This window comes from Tamandua tetradactyla, chromosome 5 (assembly GCF_023851605.1).
Source record: "Tamandua tetradactyla isolate mTamTet1 chromosome 5, mTamTet1.pri, whole genome shotgun sequence".
Lineage (NCBI taxonomy): Eukaryota > Metazoa > Chordata > Mammalia > Pilosa > Myrmecophagidae > Tamandua > Tamandua tetradactyla.
Genome location: NC_135331.1, coordinates 88,823,876 through 88,845,023, shown reverse-complemented (window position 1 = coordinate 88,845,023; position 21,148 = coordinate 88,823,876). Strand labels below are relative to the sequence as shown.

Here is a 21,148-nt window from a genome sequence, read left to right as displayed (position 1 = left end):
GTAGGAAACTATGTTGACGTAATATGTTAGATATCTAACCTGTCAGAACTTTTACTTCTCCAAACCACCAAAATACAAAACCCATAAAAAATACATGGAAGGTGCAGCCAGATTGACTTAAAATATCTATAACCAGCCCATACCCCAAACTAACCCACCAAACCTCTAGAACTCTGAAATGAGATGTAGTTATGAATTTAACTGATACCTTATTTCCATTCTATTCTTTATGAAGCTGAACAATTCCTGCCACCCTCCACCAAAAACACAAGGCTCTATGAAATCCCTTTAAATTTTAAACTTTTATATTACTCCATCTCTCAAGATGGACCAGAGATCAAAAGGGAACTGAACAATTAAGTAAAAAAGTTTGAATTCTTTTTAAATCAATGGCTTAGAAAACAGTGAGAACAGATTTGACACATTATGAGTTCCTGAACTTTTAAAAAATTTTTGCCCAGGTCTCAGAATAATTCTAATTCCTCAAGTCTAAAAAACAAGCTTAAAAAAACTCTTAAGTTTCCTGACATACAACTAAGGCTGGGCAGTACTGCTAAAGGCCAAACTTCCATGCCTTTATATCAAGATTAAAGTTTCCTTCTGTGGTTCATTATCAACATTTCACTTTTTGCAATCCTTTTAAGCCCCAAATTAAGCCCCTACTCCCTAGCTTCCTGAGCTATAACACTTTTCTTGGGGAAGACGGGCCAAGACTTATGGAAATGACAGCTTCTTTGTAGTTATGAATTTAGAAGGAATTGCTGGAATACACAGAACTGATGTTTCATTAATAAACCAAGCAGAGCTCCAACTTTGCACTGCAAGAGGAAAATGTAACAAATGAAGTAAGCACAATTGCCTTTTCAAGATATCCAAAGCTGGAAGTGTTGGCTCTTGGCTGGTTATTCTCTAGTCAAGACATAATTCACAATTCTAGCACCACAGAGAAAAAGAGCCTACCTCATGAGTTATAAATCCTTGATAATGAAAATGTGCCATTTTCATTGTTCTGATTTTTCATCTAAACCAGTACAAATCATAACTTCGAGATTATTTTAAGAAGACTTTTTTACAAGAGGCAGATACATTTGCTTTTTCACCATAGAAAGTCTATTGGTATTTGTTGAATAACAAGACACAAACTGTAATATGGCTGTTTCTTTTCCTCATCTTGATTTAGATAGAAGCAACACAGCAACCAATGTTGTTAAGAGCATTGTTAACTCAAAACTTGAATAATATTTTCTTTATTTACAAGTTAGAATCAACAGACAACAAAAAGATGACAGTCCAGGGGACCAAATGGGGAGATGACTGAAACCCCCAGGAACCCCAAATGGAGAAGGAAAAGGGGAAAACAGTAGAAAAAAAAAAAAAGTCAACATAAAAAAGGAGCGCCCCCCTTTTTCCCACCCCATGAAGGCATGAGGGGACCACAGCCCTATCACCCCCCCAGCCTTACCTAGCTTAAAATAAATTAGAACAAACAACCTCAAAACAGGGCCCTTACAAGTTAACAGGGCAGCTATGGTCTCAGGTGCTCCCATATCAGGGCTTTTGCCCACTTCCACCCTGTACCCCTGCCCCACCCAATCACTCTGAATGGGGGGCTCTAAGCCCAAGAGGCCACTCCCAATGGGGATGGGAACTCAAAATCTTGTTTTGTCCATATGTCCCTCCTCCGTTAATTGTCCCTGCATCCCTCCCCCCTGCAGAGCCAGCTCTTCTAAAGTGGGGAGGGGGAGTGAGATGAGGAAATATCACAGCAAAGGGGGAAGGGGTGGGGGCAGGGCGATCTAGGGTTCCGTTCCTGCGGAGCCTCCTGCCCCATCTGGCCTGGCCCCTTTAGCCTGAGTCTGAATCACTGGTGTCTGAAGAAGAGGAAGATGAGGAAGAGGAGCTGGAATCCGAGCTGGAGCTGGAAGCACTGAGGCGTGACACTGCTACCTGCTGTGCCGCCGAGGACTCTGTTTTCTCACTCGCTACAGAACAAAGTTGAAAGTTAAGAAAGTCACAGTCAAGAGTGGTGTCTAGTGAATTTATACAGAGGCCTGAGAGGATACTCACCTTTTTTGGGGGGCTTTTTTGTGGAATTGAGCTGCCCGCTAACATCCTGTAACCGCTTTTCTAGTTCCCGCTTCTTCTCCAAAGCCAGTTCTTCCTTCGTCTTTCCCACAGGTTTCTTAATGGCTACAAAAGAAATGTTGTCACCAGAACTCATTAATACATTCAATAAGCGTGTCTGATTATCCCTAAGGTTGCTGAATTCCTTTTTTGACCATTAGCAAGTAATCAATCCTTCTAGGATTCTAGCTGACAACTATGAGCACCTAAGCACATCCCAACCTTCTCTAAAATGTACTTAGAATCAATCACAGGATAAGTGAATTGTGGATCCCATCTCACAAATTTACACTTACTGTAGGGCTTTCGGGGTTTCTTTCGTAGGCAGGAAAGGACATAGCGCTCAAGCTCTCTAAGTGTGGATGGCTTGAGCGTTTCAAAATCAATCTCGATCTCTTCTGGGTTTGAGTCACGTAAAGAGGGTTCTCTGGCTTGGATTATGTGCACAACACGGCCCAACTTCTCCCCAGGTAATTTGTTGATATCCAGGCTCAACTGCCGTTTTTCATCGTAACTCATAGGCCTGCTTTCTTCCTCCTCCTCCGAATCATAGTTTGTAGGCAGGGCAGGTGGAGCAGTCTTTGTGGCCTTTTTGCTAAGTCTGTGAGCAGAATGAAAATTTTCAATTGGGGAAGCAACAGGTCCCCCTCTCAACAGACCCCACTGTTTAATATAGTAATAGTGATTTCCTGGCTAAAGGGGAACTTCTGTGTTTTCCATTAAGATAGATGGGTGAGTTAAAGGTGGGCTACTGGGACCCTCTATCAGGGAAGTAGATCAGTTTTTACATAACAAGTACTTTATGATTACTTATTTGGTGCTTTGAGAACTAGATACTGGCATGGGCTCATTTCCCCCCTTTCCTTGAACTATCACCAAGCCCACTATAAAAGACAAGTAAAAACAGTCTAGATTTATTGATTTAAAAAATAGGTAAGGCAAACTATAGCCCGGGGGATAAATACAGCCTGTTTGTTCTTGTAAATAGTTTCATTGGAACATAGCCATGCTCGTTTGTTTACATATTCCCGATGGCTGCTTTTGTTCTATGTTGGCAGAGTATAGTAGCTAGGACAGACTCTGGACTATAAAGCCTTTATTATTTGTTACCTAACCATTTACAGAAAAAAAGCTTAACAATCCCTGGTTCAGAGAAAAAACTTTGCAAGGAGCTGGAAGAGATGGTACCTCCTGATAATATTACAGAATTTGTCAAGCTCTTCTCTGTTCCCTACCCATTAGAACTTACTTGGTGCCACTTCCACTGGAAGGCCCAAAGCCAGAAGGTCCTAATGTAGCAGCACTGCCACTCCCGCTACCACTCCCTTTCTTAGATTTCTTGGGCTGAGGTGGGCGGGGTGCCCGGGGCCCCTTCTCATCTTCATCCACCCCAGCTCGACCTCGATGCTTCTCTGCCTTCCTTTTCTTCTTTTTCTCCTTTTTCTCTCTCTTTCGCTTGGGCTTGGATATTGGGGCTTGGGACAGGGCAGCCAGCTGTTCATGTACTGCCCGAAGCTAGAAAGGAAAAAAATCAGATGAGTGGGTAAAGTAAACATGGTTAGATAATAAGAAAGCTAAGAAAAAAAAAAAAGGGAGATGAACCTCTAAGTCAGTAAAATACCTGTTCCTGTAGTTCTGCCAAGCGATGAGCTCTTTCCTCCTCCGAATCGGAGCTTTCACTCTCTTCTTCCTCCTCGTCTTCATCTTCCTCTTCCTCTTCCTCAGAAGAGCTCTCACTGCTACTTTCCTCACTGGAGGACTCCGAAGATGACTTGGACAGGCCAGGGGGCAAGGCAGTAGAAACTGGTAAAGGACCTGGTTCCAGTGGTTCATCTGGCATTTTGGCATAACGGAACTCAAATACATCCTAGAAAAAGAGACCATCTCAAAATGATGCTGGTAGGCAGTGTCCTGTTAGATCTAGCCATCCAGAAGTATAGCTCTAATTTACAATTAACTATACGGATTGGGAGATTTTTATAAGGAAGAGGGAGAGGGATTGTATAATAAAGATGATAAAAATGCCTCTTCCCCAAACCCATTATTCTTCGAACTGTAACCTATACACTCACTCACCTGTAGCTTTCTTGCCATGGCCACGACATCGTGGTCCGGGGGATTGTACTTATAGCAGTTAGAGAACATAAGCCGCACATCAGCAGCAAACTCTTGTGCATCCCGGTAATCACGATTCTCCATCTTCCGCTGCAGAAGGAGGCAGCATCAGAAGCTGCACAGGCAGGGAAACTCACTTTTCCCTGCCAACCCCAGACACCATTAAGAGCCCCTTCTTGAGGACACAGTGGGGGTGATCTTAAGGATCTGTGCCCTGGGGTTCAAGTTTGTAGACAAAGAAATTTGGGTAGTTGAAGAAATATCTATGTCTAGAAAACAAAATTTCTAAGTGATAGGGGAAAGGGAGTGGCCTCTGACTAGACATTCTACCTTAATTCCTCTAACCCCAAGACTCCCAGTAAGTAGCACAAAAATGCACATCAGTGGCATTGCTCTGAGAACAAGGAAAACCCAACCCTGTGTTTTCAAACGCCAAGAAGTATAGATTCTCCAAGAAATACAAATTCTCATTAAGTACTTAACCTGCCCCATTACTATTTAGTAAAAATACTGAGTCAAAGACTGCTAGGTGCCCATATAAAATGAGTTTTATTCATCCCCAGGCTCCAATCACTGCCTGAGCATCCCCATCTGCCCCATGCAGTGGGTACCTTGACAGTGCTGAGGTCCATTGGGTGTTTAATGATGTCATGGTAGTCATGCAAGCCCAGAGCAGAAGCATCCACTGGTTTATAGAAAGGCCAGGCATAGGCAGCATGCTTCTTAGAGAGCAACTCCTTCAAAATGCCATTGCAATGTTTTAACTGTTCTGAGAGCTTTCCTTTCTTGGAGCTCTGGTGCTGTTGCTGAGAGTCAGGTAAGTCTTTTCGAGGGGGTTTGATGGGGCGGCCACTCTCTCTCCGCATAGGCGGAAGCCGTGCTGCCTTAGGTTCAAGACTCCCAGGGGGGCTAGCTGGGGAACTAGGAGCCAGGATGGCTGTAGGTGTAGGTGTGGTAGTATCTGCTTTCCGCTTTACCCCTTTTTTCTGTAGAAGAAAACAAGACAGCCTTTTACCCCAGGTCACTTTTAACACCTTTCCCTCCCCATTGCCCAAAAGAAATTCAGATCTATACCTTGGCAAGGGGCTGGGCTGGGGGAGCTGCAGAGACAGCAAGGAGTGGGGGTCCAGCGGAGTGCAGAGACTTGAGAAGGGGAGAGGAGATGACCGATGGGTGGGGAATGTTGAGGACAGTGGTAGGTATCTCAGGTGGTGGTGTATATAAAGCTGTGTGTGACACAGAAGAGACAGCAGGTACCTGATGGGCACTGGTGATACTACCCTGGAGTGCTAGGGAAAAAAAAAAAATTAGTTTGGTTCTCCTTTCCATTCTTTTGGTCTCTATTAGCAATATTCCAATTTTCCCTACCTGCCAATTTGGCCCCCTTCTTGTGGCTGTTCTTAGGGATGGTCACCACTAGTTCTTGTTCCTCTTGTGGCATTGATGCCACTTTCTGTAGGAAGATCTTTTCCAGCGTCTGTGCCATTAGGACAATGTCATCAGTGGGCTATGAGAAACCCAAACAAAAAGAATCAATAAATATGATCAAATGCTAGCCAAGGAAGGACACATCCTTCTCAGAGGAATTTCCAGCCCCAGGGATCACCACTACCAAACCCTGTACACTGCTGTCATCCAATACTGAATACTAACTACACTGGGCCACTAATGTCCAGATCCCTTCTCCAAACCCGCCCCTCAGGATTGAAAGAAAAAAGCAAAGGGTTTCTTAAAGCGTATTTAGAAATAAGGGAATAAAGACTGTCAAGGAAAATAGACCCTGCTCTACTCAGGTCTCTTAGGTATTCTCTGGGTAACAGATTCACCATTTAAGTAGAACATTTTTAAGTAGAAAATTTTTAAGTAGAAAATGTTCTACTTAAGCCTTTAACTCTGGAGCTCTAGCACCATTTTCAGAGCTCCTATTTTCTAGACCCTCTTTACCACCTTCTACAGTATATAATTGGTTAAGACATATAAAATATCTATCTAGCAATAAAGAGACACTATTTCTCCTATCTACCCCCATTTAGAAAATGAATGCACAGAAAAACTCACCTTGTTGTAGATGTAACAGTTGGTGAACATGGTATTAAAATCCTGCATACACTCTGAGGCAGCCCAGTAATAGTTGTTTTCAAGTCGCCTCTTAATAGTACCCATGTCCATAGGCTGTTTTATAATTTTGTGATAATCCTAAATAAATTAAGAAATACTAGAATCAGAGCCCCTGAAAAGGAAATCCCTATTCCCTAGGAAAACTGACTCTAACACACACACACACACACACACACACCCTCTATATGGTCAAAGACCCCCTAAAACTGCGGCCCCAACTGAACTATAAGAAAATAGGATAGGAATCTTTAATGAACACCCACAGGGAGGATCCTATTGCTTTTCTCTAACCACCCACCTCCCACCCACTTCTAGAAGGATTCCCAATCCTGTGACATTACCTCTGGGGCTGGCTATCCATGGGCTGCAAGAGGGAGAGGAAGAAGCTAAGAATTTTGGCCACCGTGGTCCTCTCCCAACCTGGGGTGGGAATCTGTAAAATGGAGCCAGGGCACAAAAGTTAAGGAAGGGCATGTGGAGGGCACAAATTAGAGATGCCAAGACAGCAAGTGGTGGGATCAATCACAAAGGATCAAAAGATCCAGCAATCTGGTGGCTATTTGCCCTATAGAAAAGTGACAGGCACTCCCTAGGGGCCGCAGCACCTATACTATGCAGCCAGCCCACCCCCACTCACACACATTCTTGCTCATCTCCACACCTCCCACCTCCCACCTCCCTCAATCTATCTACTTACCGGCAGACCCAGTTTGACAGCATCCACAGGCTGCCGGAATGGCCATGCAAACTGATGTTTCCACAGAGCCTTCATTACCACCTTGTGCAGATATTGCAGCTGGTTGGTGACCCGTCCCGGCTTCTTGGGATTGGACACCTCAGGGGGTGGAGGGTTGGCAGGGGTCAGTTGCAAAGCCGGCACTGAAGCCATTGTGGGACTCTCAAATCCTTCATACAGCAGGGAAGGCTTTCGAATTCTTTTCCCCGGTGCTGCTGCCTCTGGGCCCAGCCCCAGGATCCCTGCATTCCCTTCCCCAGGGAGCCTATGAAATAAGCAAACAAAGTTAAATGTGGTAAACTTGTAAAGAAAATTAATGTGATGTAAACTAGGTGCTCAATAAATCCAAGCTAGTGAAAGTTGGTCAAGCTTATGGAAAGCGGTTCTCCAGCAAAAACTATATCCCAAAAATCTGGGACATTTTTGTTGTTACTGTGCACCCATCCTTTTCTCTTCTTTAGTATACCTACCTAGGTCCTATCTTCTACAGCCTACTGAGTCCTCTAACCAATTTTTCTATTAAAAAGCCTCAAAATGATTTCTGATCAGGCATAGCTCATCAGCACACTATTACTGCTCTATGGGGATGGGCCCTCAGCAAAATGGGTGGAGCTGAGCAACTCAAGCTCCAAGCTTCCTCCCCTCACTAGGGGCTTGGTGGTTGCCATGGTGGTTGTGCCTGAGGGAAAAGAGTGAAAAGAAATAAAATAGGGAGAAAAATTCATCAATTGCTGATGCGCCTCCTAAGAATCCATCTGGGCAAGAGCTCAGAATCTTCCACCAGCTCCAAGTGAACTTCACAGCACAAAAAAAGACCAAAAATCTAACGAAAGAACCACTCCAACTCAAATACAAATTCAGACAAGGGAGCATTTGTCAGACTTCACAGCCTGTAATAACCCAACTGCCAGCCCCCAGAGACTAGTCCCACCAAATTCAAACAGACTCCTCCTACAAGGGACTCAAAAAATAAAGCCCCTTGAAAAATTAAGGTCAACTACCCCTCCGCCCCCACTAACATCACCACTTAGCATTCTAACACTGGAGGCCAAAGACCAAAAGTGGTTCAAGTTTACATTCCCTCTGATGCTTCCTCAGACCAGATATTTCCAAGACCTAGGACTAAAGACACTAAACTGAGTTCTCATTGTTTATTACCTCCGTAGAGCTGAAAAGAAAGGAATGTTAGCTTCACTCTCTTCTCCCCAGATATCAAGAAAACATCACCCCAACCAACAAATACATCTATAAACACACACAACCAGCAAAGTCTCTAAAAGCAGGAGACAGCTAAAGACCTATCTATTATACACACGAATTCACCAGCTGAGTGCAATCCCTCTCTACCCTACCCTACACTGGGAATCCCGCGGCTAGTCCCTGAAGCTCCATCACCATGACAACCCGTTATAGCATTAAATGTGGCCCCCGAGCCCCTTAAAAGAGGTCCATAACAAACCGCCGCCTGACACCACATCCGCGGGTCCTGCTGCCCCAACAAAATCCTCCACCCCCATTACATTCTGCCGCCAAATAAGCTTCGCCCGACTCGGTGAACACTACACCACCGCGGGGAAGGGTAACGTACTAACTGCCAACCTGCACTCCCCCCATACGCAGTAACCGGGCGGCCGCCACGGTTCCAAAACCGTCGCTCAATGCCCCGCGAGCCTGCAAGAGCCAACAGTTGTGCAGCGAAAGAGCGCGCCCGAGCCGACTCCCTAACTCCCCCCCGAACCCGGAGCCCCGCATCCCCGTGCCGCCCCGGCCCACCGCGGCTCGCGGATCGTACTTGCTGTGGGGTGTGACGTTTTGCAGCATCTTGATCGCGGGGAACCGGCGCTGCCCTCAGCCGCGATAAGTCCGGGTGGCCTCGGTTCCCCTCACCGCCGGGTCCAGCATAACCCGGGAAGTGAGGACAGGGGGGGCCGCTGCCCTTGGCCTTTCAGGCGACAACCCCCCCTCCGGGCCGGAAAGAAAGCAGTTTTCTCCGCGGGCCCTCGGACTACTCCCGGCAGTTCAGCGCGCTCCACAGGCGGAGGCCAACAAGAAAATGGCGGCGGCCTCAGTTGAGGCGGGCGAGAGGGGGCACAGACTCTTCCAACCCAAGGACGGCACCCAATCCCAGCCACCGTCGTCAATATAGCCCGCTGTTGATCAGCAAGGATTCCCTCTTCCTGCCGGGACCGCCTAGGACAGACGTGGTCCCGTTTCGATGTTGGATGGAGGCGGATGAGCACGGAAAGTGGCTTAGGGAGTCGCCGCCTCCATCTTTGAAATCCTCTTGAGGGCGGAGTAGAGGGGGTGGACAGACTCCGAGGACTGGGCGGGGCCCGGAAAGGGGAGCTTCGGGGCTTCTATGGGGTCAGTACTGTCCGCTGGGACCGGTCATAGGCCGAGCCGAAGGCCATTTTCAAGCGGATGGACGTGGATTGTAATGGCGGCCCCGACGACTCGTAGACTCTCTATAGGTAGGCCGAGTCCTCCGGCTCGTTCTAGACGCTGCTCCACTCCAGCGCGAAATGGCGCCGCGGAGCCCCGCGCCAGCCCTTTATATATAGGCGGGGAGGCGGAGCTTCGCCGCTCATGCGCGCCACCGTGCTCGAGATTTCCCCCACCCCCTCCGCGCGCGCACGCTCGCTCACGCGCGTGAAGAGGTCAAGTCGGAGGAGGAGGAACACTTCTCCGCGGGAGCTTTTTCTATTGGTTGATTGACGCGATGACATCATAAACTTCGTTTCCAAGGCGTCAGTCACCAGGCAAATGCCTGCCGCATAGACCCACAGGGAAGCGGCAACCCGCCATATCTCTAAGCCAATTGGCTGCGCTGTGATCCGGCGACTCCAGGCAAAATGGGAGGTTGTAAGGAGTGGAGGAGCCATCTCCCTAGAGCGTCCAGCACCCTCTACCCGCCTCCTTTCCCTACAATGTCTTCCCAGGCGTCCAAGCCCGTACCGGCCTGCGACTGCCAAGCTCGAGCAGGCCGCACCATTCGTATCTCCTCCATTGGCCAGCTGGGTAGGGCGATGGGAGGGGGCTTTGTGGGTGTAGGCGGCTTCGGCCTGCCAAGGGTGTGGCTGCAGGAGCCCGACGGGTTGTTCTCAGCAGTGTGGCCGCTGCAGCGAGGAATCTGAAACAAGGAAGACGCCATTTTAGAAGCCGCGGCCTGCTCCTCTAGCAAACTGCTCATATCCCAGAACGTACCGAAAAAGAGATCTAACATTCCTGTGCGCCACAATCTAAAATAAAGCCGTGCCAGAGTCTCTTAAAATCCTCCCCTTCCAACCTCAGAACAAAAATCGAGAGACAAAGGTAAAATATCCCTCAGAATCAACTGACTCCCAAGGGCTACTTAAGGCCACCAAGCCTAGAACACGTTCCAAAAACTTACCCCATAGTACCTCTCCAATCCCTTCCCACACAAATTTTAAATTATAAACACAAAAGCCTTCCGGGTGGACGCAAGCCCGGTAGCCCTAAAGTAGAAGCCAAATATCCAAAAGCACCCATCTATTCCATAAAATGAAACCTACCTCCTCCCCAAACCTCATTCCGGTGTCTGGCTCAGAGCGGAAAAACCAAGTTCCGTGAGGGGCAAACAGGGAACCCTCCCCCTCCCGTAGAGTTCGGACCTTTCCCCACGTTCTCCGCCTACCCCCGCCCCCACCCCCACCCCCAGGGCAGACCTGCACTTCCTTCTCCGGGCCCCTCAGCCACCGGGGCAGAAGAGCCTCCCCCATCCCCCCTCCAGGGTCCGGAGTCCTCCCCACGGAGCGGCTCGTCCACCGGTCAGCGCCTGGGAGGAGGGCGAGCCGAGGAGGCGGCGGCTGTAGCTCAGACTAGCCCTCCCCCTCCTCCTCTCCCCTCCCCCCGGGCTGTCCGCCTCCAAGGAGGGGCAGGAGCCATTTTGGGAGCTCAATTTCTCCCGGTCCTCCAGTCTTCCCCGTAATCTGGCTAGGCTACAGACTACGTATTAATAGAAATCCAGAGCCTGACAAGGTCATATGTTGTTTTCCTGCCACATCCACTGTCCTTTTACAAGTGAGACACGCGTTTCACCCAACGAAGACCTGGCGAGCGCCCACCCCCTAAATCCCCACTTCCCAGGCTAAAAGGGAAGAAAACAGACTTGTGTGCACGTATGGCAAAGAAAATGAATGTACGTGAACGAACGTGAAAAAACCTCCCCCCGCCTCACTGCAGCAGAGGGCCCAGTTTCGTGAGCTCCAACCCATCCCCTTCTTCGCAAATAGCCCTTGAGCCCTAACATCAAATACTGCGTATAACATGGCCGCCAATCTCCCGTCTTTTTGACTACCTGATCCAAGCATATCCAACAGGGGGAAGTGTGCAACGGGAAAGCGGAGACCCCTCCCCCATTCCCCTACCCGGCACAGATCGGGGCCCCGGCTCCAAAAGTATCCGTGGCCCCGCCCGGCGGACTGCAGCAGGGAGGGGAATGACACAGCAACTTTGCAGGGGCCTCTCCCCTCCCTTCCTCCTAGTGGCCCAACCTCCCAAATTTGCCTTGCAGGTCAGGTCGGAGGCCCATCGAGGGGCCGGCCAGGAAGGAAAAACTTATGAGGTCGAGCAAATACTGAGCCTTTAGAAAAGGAAAGGGCAGCCAGACATTACTCTCGCCTCTCTCTCCGCATTTCGGAAAATCACTGCTCCCAGACCCCTGCCAATCTTCCCCTCCCCCACATGAGTCACGGGGAGGCTACAGCTACTAAGTAATTTGGAAAAGTAACTCTCCCCTCCTTTCCGTTCCCTCCCCCGCAGTACACAAGGAGAAGACTGTTCAGGAATGGGGGAGGGACTGACGGAGGCAATAGAAGAGGCCACCTCGGAGAAACCCGAAACCTTGGGAGCTGTGAAATCATTCCAAGTTCTGGGCTTCACGCCCTCCAGGCCTGGCCCTGCTTACCACCCCCCTCCTAGCACCCATCTAGGGCCTGGTTTCTGTTCCCAAGGCCACAGCAAACTTTTATCCTGTAGGCTCTTTCTAGCCTGCGGCAGCATAGGTTTTACTAAGACCCCGCACGGGGGCAACCAAGGTTTCTGCAGAAGGCCGCTGAGGCCGAGTACACGTGAATACACACAAATTCGCTAAAGGACTCGAAGTGTAACCTCCAAGATGTCATGTGCTGACTGCTAGCTTTCTACCCCCGATACAATAGGAGCACAAAAATGCTCTTTCCAGTCTCTGGAGAGAAAGTGAGTGGGCGCCTGGGAACAATCTCAGTTCACAATCCTAGTTGCCAACTCGAAGAATTTACATCCAAAAGTAGGAGCTACAGTCACCATTCCTACTCTTCAGCCTAAGTCATCCCTCCCTCCGTTCCCCAAAAGGATCCCTTCTCACCTAGCTCCAGGCTCCTGTGCCCCCAGGGAACGAATGGAATGGGGGGAACATACCACACCCACGCCCCTTTGCCCTCCTATGGATACGGAGGCAGGAGGTTGGCCACTCCCCTCCCCCACCAAAGAGGCCCTGTCCGCTCGCACCCCTTCACGATCCCATTGGTTGTAAAGTGTTGTAGGGACAAATCTTCCCACCCCCAAGAATCTTCTTTGAACCCCAAGAATCCCCCTCCCGAACTCCTCACCATTGGTTAAGCAGTTAAAAGTTAAATGACTGACAGTATAATCACCCCCACCCCCGAAAGGCCCCTTCTCACCTGGATCCTGGAGCCTTCCAGGTGGTCTCCACTGTTCCCCTCGTCTTGATGCGGGGGGAGGACGTAATCCGGGGTGTCACCCCCCCTGAAACTGAAGCGGTGTTGGGGGAGGGGCGTGGCCCCCAGCCCCTCCCTTCCCAGCCGAGCTGGGGGTGGGGAAGCCGCGGGGCCGCGCGGCCACGTCAGCAACACCCAGATTGGCTGAGGGAGGTCATGTGCCAGCCGCTCCCTTTGCCCCCCCACCCCCAAACGGGGGCCAGTTTTCGGAGGTTCTTGGGGGTAGTTCAAGGGGCCAAGGGGCCGTAAGGACCACGCCTATCTCCCGAGACCCTGAGCACTCTAAGACCGCTGCTTCTCCCTATATCCAGCTTCCTATCTTGCTGTCGGCGACCTTGTCCCCCCCACTTGCCTCTCGGTACGGGTTCAGCATGGCTGCCGCAGAACGGGAACAGACACAGCGCAGGCGCAGGGTTGTGACCGATTGGGGGAGGGGAGAGGAGAGCCTCGGGGTGGGCGGTAGTGCGCAGGCGCCCGGGTCGCACTTGCAGATGTCGCGGTGAGGATCCGAGCCGGTGCAGTGGGTGGGGCGGAAGTCGGTGCCGCCTGCCGATCTCCCGCCTCAGCGGCACCTCCCCCACTGCCCGCGGCCTCCGGGTGTGAGTCCCGGGCTGCCTGGTTTGATTTCTCTTCCCAGGTGTAAGGCGTAGCTTGGGACGTCTGGGTAGAGTCCTGCGGGAACGTGCGCCCCGGAGCTGTTGTTAGTGAAGAATTATGGGGCCTCGGTTAGATGTGAGGGATTTACAGGGTAGGAGGGCCTTTCCTCTGGTGTACTGTGTACTCGACGATGGCAGAGGAAGTTTTTCACCCTCGATGTGCCTGCCTTTTCGGAGTTGGGGCTGTGCAGACGGTAGAGGTGGGCGGTTTATTCGCCTTCTTTGTCTTAAGTGGACTTATAATCTCATTTCCGTTGAACTTCTGTCCTAGACTAAACTCGTTGAGATCTGTCAATCCCTTCTAGAAACCTACCAGCCTTCTGACCACTTTTCTTTCTCCACTGATCTCGTGGTCGACCATTTAAGATAAAACTCTTCGAATTTTGCCTAGACTGTGCTCTCTACTATCTTAGTCTTTAACCCCATCAGAATGTAGGGATTGGTAATATAAAATGTTCTGGTAATCAGTTGCCACCTAGGGCAACCTTTTTACTTATTCTTAACCAATAACTTCTTTGTACCTCAGAGTATGATTCAAGTTTTCACTCCAACCCCTATTCGCCACCCACACATCACCTCTTGGGATAGAAAGCCAACTTGGGGGAGAATTGAAGGCTTCCCATCTTACATCTATAAAACGGGCCATGTCTGTATCCCTTAATTATTTCACTGGAGATTCGCCATTCAGTTAAGGCGATCCCTTTTCATTTGACCTGTTCAGCCTCTATTACCTGAGACTACGCTCCACTCTCTGCCCTGTTCTATTTTTAACTTCTCTCTTCTGCTGGCTTCCCAACCAAAGAAAGAGAAGAAACAACTCTGCTGTCAAAATAGTATCCTTTTGTGGATTCTTATTTATCTCTCAACTCCCCTGAACAGCGAAGTCCTGAAATTACCATCTAAATTTGCTGTCCCTTCCTTTGCCTGTATCCGTTCTCTTAAACTCACTCTATCAGGCTCCCGCCACTGAAACTGTTCTGGCACATGTCACCAGGAACCTCTTAATTGGCAGTCAGGAAGCACTTTTCACTTCTCACCTTATTTGACCTCTCTGAATCACTTTGACATTTGATCCTGCTCTCCTTCCAGAAATTGTTTATACTCTCGACCAGCCTCATCTCTTTCTTTTTCTACTTCTCTAACTGTTCCCACTCCCCCATTCCCTACTTTGCGGATTCTTCTTCCTTAGCCTCTCCCTATGTGTTGATGCTTGCCAGAATTTTGCCTCAGTCTGCTTCTAATTCTATTCATCTTTCTGAGTAAGCTCACTCAATGGCTCAAAGCCTCTCATATTGTTTTTTTTGTTTTGTTTTGTTTTCTTTTAGTTCAGACAACTGTCCTGAGCTACACTTGCTACTAAATATTCCCACTTGAATAGCCCTCAGACACTTAAACATGTTCAAAATTGAAACATTCTGTTTGCAACTTAGACCTCCTTCTCCTAAATTATTTGGCTAATGGCAACTATTCAGTCACAAAGCTTGGAATCTTAAAGCCCATTCTTGATTCCCTTTTCCTTGGAATCTGGGAGCCCATTCTTGATTCCCTTTTTTTTGAAGCTTTACCTACCAGACTCTTATTGTTTTGCCTCTTAAATATCCATTGAACCACACTTTTTTCCTAGTCCTATCACTTGAACTTTACCAACAGCCTCCTGATTTCTCAGTCTTTAAAAGTTGTACCATCCAGTAAGGTAGCTACTAGTCACATGTCGCTACATATGTTTAAATTAAGTGAATTTTAAAATCAGTTCCTCAGTTGCATTAGCCGCATTTCAAGTTCTTAACATATATGGCTAGTAGCTGTCATGCTGAACAGCACAACTTACAGGATTACTACATTGCAGAAAGTTCTATTGGACAGTGCTGGCCTAGACTTTGCCTCTGCTACAGTACTGACAGGAGTGAGCTTTCCAAAATACATCTTTGGCCATATGCTTCTATTCAACCCCTATATTAATTCCTCATTGGCTTTGTGATAAAGTCCAAATTCCTGTGCTTGCCAGAAAGGTCTCCCTACCTCTCCAGGCTCTCAAGTCTAGCCACTTCCTTTTGGGCCCTATACTACAGCCATATTAAACTGTTCCCCAGCTACCATTTTGTTTCATGCCTTTGTGTTTTACACATACTATTCTGTCTGTATGAAACAGGCTTTTCCCCATTCCATCTAAGCCCATATAGCCATCAACTTTGAAAAGTCTTCTCTTGCTCCCAAATTGAACCTACCTCTTATGATTGCACCTTTCACAATGAATGGCATTGGTGTGATTACATGTTTCTCTCTCCTATTAGACTTTGATCTTGAAAGCAGAACCATGTTGTATTTTTCTTTCTTTCTTTTTAATATCCCCAGCTCCTGGCACAGTACCTGGCCAATACAAAATGCTCACAAAATGTTTGTTGAAGAGAGTTGATGCTTAACCAAGTATGTGACTTAGGTAAGATTGTATAACCACGTGTGATTAGGGGCACCATGCATTGTATTAGGGAAGCAGTCATAGTGATCAAAAAAATCACTGCTGTTAGGTATACATTTGAGACACTGGGAATAGTGTGAGGAAAGAGAAGCAGAATAGGGCAGGTCATTTTCACAGAGAGCACTGCAGTCCAATCTGACCAGAATGTAAACTGCAAGAAGTAGAACAAAGGAAGGGAAGACTGGAAATAAGTTTATTTGTGGAGGCCATATTATGGTGAGTGTTTAGTGCTGATAGGTTTGAACCCAATAGGGGAGCCACTGAAAATTGTTGAGCAATGACTTGATCAGAATTATGTCACTAGATAGGCATTCTTATCTTCTGTCCCCAGTGGATAGCATTGTACTTGTTAATAATTGTCAAATGAAGACATCAGGAGGTAGAAGGAGACAAAACTGATGATAACTAAAATTTATTGAGTACTTAAAATGTGTCAAGTGCTTTACATGTATTGATATAACACACCTCTGGATCATATGTTATCCAGGTTTCTAGGACCAGTAGGAAGTTTAAGATCTAGGATTGACGTTAAAGAAAAACAACTAGGAGGGGTAAATTATGGAGTAATCTTGTGAGGTGATATCTGAGCTAGCCATGAAGTTAGGTGAGAATCATAAGGGAGGAAGTATAAAACAATTTTTTGAGGGTCAAGGATTGATTTTTGGATTAAATCTTCATGCAGGGAGCAAGAATAGGAATGGAAGAGCATCAAACAAAAAGGAGAAGCAGAGGAAGCTGGAACAAGAGAAGGTTCCAGTGAGGACTTCATGTTGAATGAATGACTAAAACCACATTTCTTAAGCTTTGGTGTGCTATGGACTTCTTTGGCAATTTGGTGACGTTTATGGACCTTGTTTCAGAATAATGTTCGCAAATGCATAAAATAAAATTTGAAACAATTGTTAAATATTTAAAGGATTTTGTGACAATCTAGTATTATATTTTATTAGTACCATACATGTGTTTCTTTATTAATTCATTCACTAGCATGATATATTGGCAGATCTTATAATTCTCATAGTTTTAAATTAGAAATATTTTGAGATGTCTGTAGCAAATATAATGATATCAAAATATTGATGTTGATTTCTGTTGGTGACAGTATCAATATCACAGGTACTGCTAATACTACTGAGATTTATTTTCTGCCTTCATAATTGAGGGAAAAGTTAATTTTCAATTAAACTTTATTGAAAATAAAGATGACTTTTTTTTATTCCATCCCAGTTCATGGACTGCTGAATTCTATGGTTTGTAGACTGCAGGTTAAGAACCCCTGTTCAAAGAACACCTGTTCTGATTGAAGGAGGAAGTGAGATCCTTGAAAGAGGTATGAGAGAATGAAAAAGAAGGGGTGGGGGAGGACTTTTGATAATTAGGGGTCATTACTGATATTGGAAAGCAGCTTTCATAGTTTTAGAATAGAATCCAGAGTATGAAGAACTTGAAAATCCAGGCCAAGTAATTCAGTTTGAATACAGTAGAAAGAAAGGAGCTATTTAAGTATTTTGAGAGTGGAAGTGAGAGCTACCTTTTTAGGAAGATTAATTTGGCAGCAGCATGCACTGTGGATTGGCTTTGGAAAGACTGGAGGTACCTTAGCAAAGATGCACACATGAGATGAGAAGTAAAGTAGTTGCAGCATCAGAACTAATTGTACTTAGAAAAGAATCCAGACTTCTCACTGTTGCCCAGAAGGTCCCACGTGGTTTTGCTTCAGCCTGCTTCAGACTTCTTCTGCTCTTCTCTCCCTCTCACAAATTAGGCACCATCCCCTTGCCTGCCTCCAGGGCCTTAAGCATGCTGTTCCTCTGATGGAACACTGTTCTTCCCACTCTCTGCCTGGCTAACTCCTACTCACCCTGAAGATCTCATCTCAATATCATTAGTTTCCCTATTCCAGTTAGTCTCTCTTAGGAATCTCAAGTCTTTTATAGTACCTTTTACAAATTTTTTTATAGATTTGTATGTTTACTAGTTTAATGATTCTTTATTTTCAGTAGACCATAAGTTTGATGTTGGCAGGTATCTAATGTCCAGCATACCACTTGGCACATGGAGAGTAGTCATTAAATACTTGTTAAATAAATAAATGAATGAACTCCTTTGAATCACTGTTTAGTTTTTCTTGTTTATGGAACTGTGATAATAAATCCTACCTTGTAGGATAGTTGTGAGGATAAATACATCATCATAATGTAGCTAAAAGGGAAGAATGATTGTGGATATAAAGAAATACACTGAGCTGGGAATAAAGGTAAATATGGAAGCCAGATAGCTGGGTTTGCTCTCTGAAGTAGGAGGTGGCAGGGAGTAAGAAGAAAGTAGGGATTGGTAAGGAGCTTAGGAAGAATTTAGAATGGAATGGGAAGAGTAGGGGTGTACAGGGAAGTCAGTGGTGGTGGAAGTATTGATAAAATCATCCATCGATATGCTTGGTAAGATTTATTAAAATACTGTGTTAGAAGGGGTGAGTCCATCACATCTAATACTTGAAGGTTCTTCAGTTTGAGCTTCAACATCCCTAATGACTGGCAGCCCATTCATTCATTCAGTGATCAAGCACTAGTGGGTAGGTCTTCTTAATGGATGCTGGTAAAATAAAAAAAGAACAGAACACAGTTTCTTAAGGAGGTAAAAAAAACTGTGAAGCAGACAGAAAAACAGTAGAGAATAATAACAATGAAAGTGATAGTAATGGCAGACATAATCTGGACTCTAGGTTCCAAGGCTTCCTGGGGGAGGTAAGATTTCATCTCCAAGGACACACTGAAATAGATAAGTAGGGTCCAGATCATTAAGGGTCACGCCAAGGAAAGCAGATGACAGAGACTCATAGAAATATTTAATGAAAAGTATAATATGATCAAATATGAATAATATAAAGATGCTTCTGACAGCACTGCGGAAATTAAGAATAAGATCAAAACATGGACCATTAATAAGGTAGTTGTAGTAATCCAGGAAAAAGCAAACAAGTCATCGAAAGCCTGGACTAGTGGGATTGAAAAGTAAAAGGGGAACAGATTTAAGAGATATTAAAGAGGTAGAATTGCCAGGACTTGGTAAATAATTAGATGGGAAGGTTTGTGGAAGATGTAATTGTGAAGGATAACTCCCTCTGATGTCACTCAGGTGATTGCATAGACGGATTATTTATTGGAATTAAATACAGAACCTGCTAGAAAGGGAAGGTGATGAATTTAAATTTGTAAATCTTGAGATGGAGATGCATTTGGGGTGGCATTTTCAAAATTTATTTGTCTATGAACCCTTAATAAGTATTCACCCTTGAATTACCAACAGGGATTTATGAAACAATGTCAAATAGAAGACTCACCTACCCTTTTATTTTTTTAGTGATGGCACAGTTTGAAAACCATAAGATGCTGTTTTTCATTTTAAATTTCCTTCTCTTAGACGTTTTTGAGACAATTGGGGGAGGGAAATGAACATAGATTGGGTTGAATAAACTTAAGCAGTTCTTAATTTTGTTGGTTATGATGATGGTATTATAATTATGTTAAACCTATGTGACCATCAAGTAGATGTATTAAAAATATTTTGATAAATTTGTTTGTTTTTTAAAGAAATATTTTAGATAGAGGTGAAAAAAAAATAAAGGGTATTATCTGTTATAGATACCCTTAGAAGTATTTATGGATGAAATAAAATGATCAAATTTGCTCTAAAATACCCTAGCAAAAAAAAAAAAAACAAACTCGTGTAGAGCCAGGGACAAGATGAAACAAGAAAGACTGTTACAATGTTGAAAGTTGTTGAAACTCCTCAGGGAACATGGGGTACATTCTCTTTTGTGTATCTCTGAAATTTTTCATTGCAAAATGAAACATTTTTTTCAAACTTCTTTTAGTCATAAGTCCACTTTTAATTAATAAATCAACATTGAATCATATCACAATATCTATTTTTGAATTTGTGTAAAGTCACAGGTCAGATCCAAGAGCATCAAGAAGGTGACAGATATCACCCAGGTGATTAGCTGGGAAATGCTATCTGAGCCTTAGTGCACAGATCTGACCCCATATTTATGCCCTCAGGCAACCTCATGCACTTGTCCGGGGTGCCATATGTTGAAGATAACTGTATTGAGGTAGTTGGTTGGTTCCTGATGATCCTTTTTCTGAGAATAGCTCTAGTACCTAAAAATGATATTGTACCTGACCACAACTGATCTATAGGCACATACCTATTACAAGCCAAGCTGGTCAGGTTGTCTTTTCCAGCAATGTGGAACTTGAAAGGAAAGATAGAGAGGCTGGAGGGCTTTGAAGATGAAACACATTAATGGCAACTCAGCCTCTGCTGCCTGGGCCCCTGTAGTTAGCTTATTCAACTCTTCTTTTGATTCCATGATCTAGCACAGTCTCCTTCCAACACCCTCCTCTCTGCCCCCTTTTTTATATTAGCCAGAATTGGTTTCTATTGCAACTGAAAATAAAATTAAAAAAAATAGTTGCAACAATATAATACATCATTGCAGAATAAAAATAATTCTATAAATGTTTAATGTTTTATTATATCTATGTTGAAATAACTTTAAAAATAAAAAAATTGCTACCATTAAATTTACTTTTTTTAAAAATTTCTTAAGTAACACAATGTTGTGGAGAATACAGTATGGGAACTGCTGTTGCAGGACGTCCAAGAGGAAAGGCTAGAAGGCAGTTGGGTATATGGATATTGTGGAGCACAAAGCAAGATCTGAGCTGGAAGTAAATTTGGGAGATGTCAGCAAATAGATGATAACTGAAGAAGAAGCAAACATAACCATTCAAGGCAAGTATATAATATAAGAAAAGAAAGGATTGAGGATGAGATTTCAGAGACCACCAGTATTAAAAGTGGTGCTGGAAGAAAAGAGTCCATGAAAGAGACTGAGAAGGAGACACCAGAGAAGTGGGAGGGAAAACTAGGAAAGAGTGTTGTTAAAGATACAAAAAAATACTGCTTTGGGAGGGAAAGCATGACCAACAGTGTCGATTGTTGCAGTGACTGCAAGGGTCCATTTGATTTAGCAACACGAAGATATTGTTGAACAAATTCATTGTTGAGCGCTAAGGAATAAAGGCAAGTGTTGAAATATGGACATAGCTGCCCACGACTTTTCCAAGAAATTAGGCTCCAGAGGGAAAAAAATGGGGCAGCGCTAGAAAGGGATGGG

At 45.4% G+C, this 21,148-nt stretch overlaps 1 protein-coding gene and 1 long non-coding RNA gene across 10 annotated transcripts; one reads left to right on the top strand and one right to left on the bottom strand.

The window, feature by feature from the left end:
- Positions 1 to 1,231: 1,231 nt before the first annotated feature.
- Positions 1,232 to 13,242, bottom strand: BRD2 (bromodomain containing 2). Of its 8 annotated transcripts, none has more exons than XM_077161453.1 (13): positions 12,775 to 13,242; positions 8,886 to 10,223; positions 7,055 to 7,358; positions 6,298 to 6,435; positions 5,608 to 5,746; positions 5,314 to 5,528; positions 4,851 to 5,225; positions 4,201 to 4,329; positions 3,746 to 3,991; positions 3,374 to 3,639; positions 2,421 to 2,725; positions 2,068 to 2,190; positions 1,232 to 1,982 (listed from the first exon to the last, which is right to left on the bottom strand). In XM_077161453.1, the coding sequence occupies exons 2-13, from the start codon at positions 8,912 to 8,914 to the stop codon at positions 1,846 to 1,848; spliced, it is 2,406 nt and encodes an 801-aa protein (XP_077017568.1). In that variant the 5' UTR covers positions 8,915 to 10,223; positions 12,775 to 13,242; the 3' UTR covers positions 1,232 to 1,845. The 8 variants fall into 8 exon arrangements, with proteins under 8 accessions (XP_077017568.1, XP_077017569.1, XP_077017570.1 ...); XM_077161454.1 differs by lacking the exon at positions 12,775 to 13,242 and adding an exon at positions 10,780 to 10,906; XM_077161455.1 differs by lacking the exon at positions 12,775 to 13,242 and adding an exon at positions 10,627 to 10,719.
- A 94-nt stretch (positions 13,243 to 13,336) lies between these two features.
- On the top strand, positions 13,337 to 20,778 carry LOC143684468 (uncharacterized). 2 transcript variants are annotated; one of them, XR_013176044.1, is made up of 4 exons: positions 13,337 to 13,687; positions 15,840 to 15,924; positions 16,646 to 17,293; positions 20,579 to 20,778. It is a non-coding gene; the product is annotated as an uncharacterized LOC143684468 (long non-coding RNA). The 2 variants fall into 2 exon arrangements; XR_013176043.1 differs by having other exon boundaries at positions 20,624 to 20,777.
- The last annotated feature ends 370 nt before the right edge of the window (positions 20,779 to 21,148 follow it).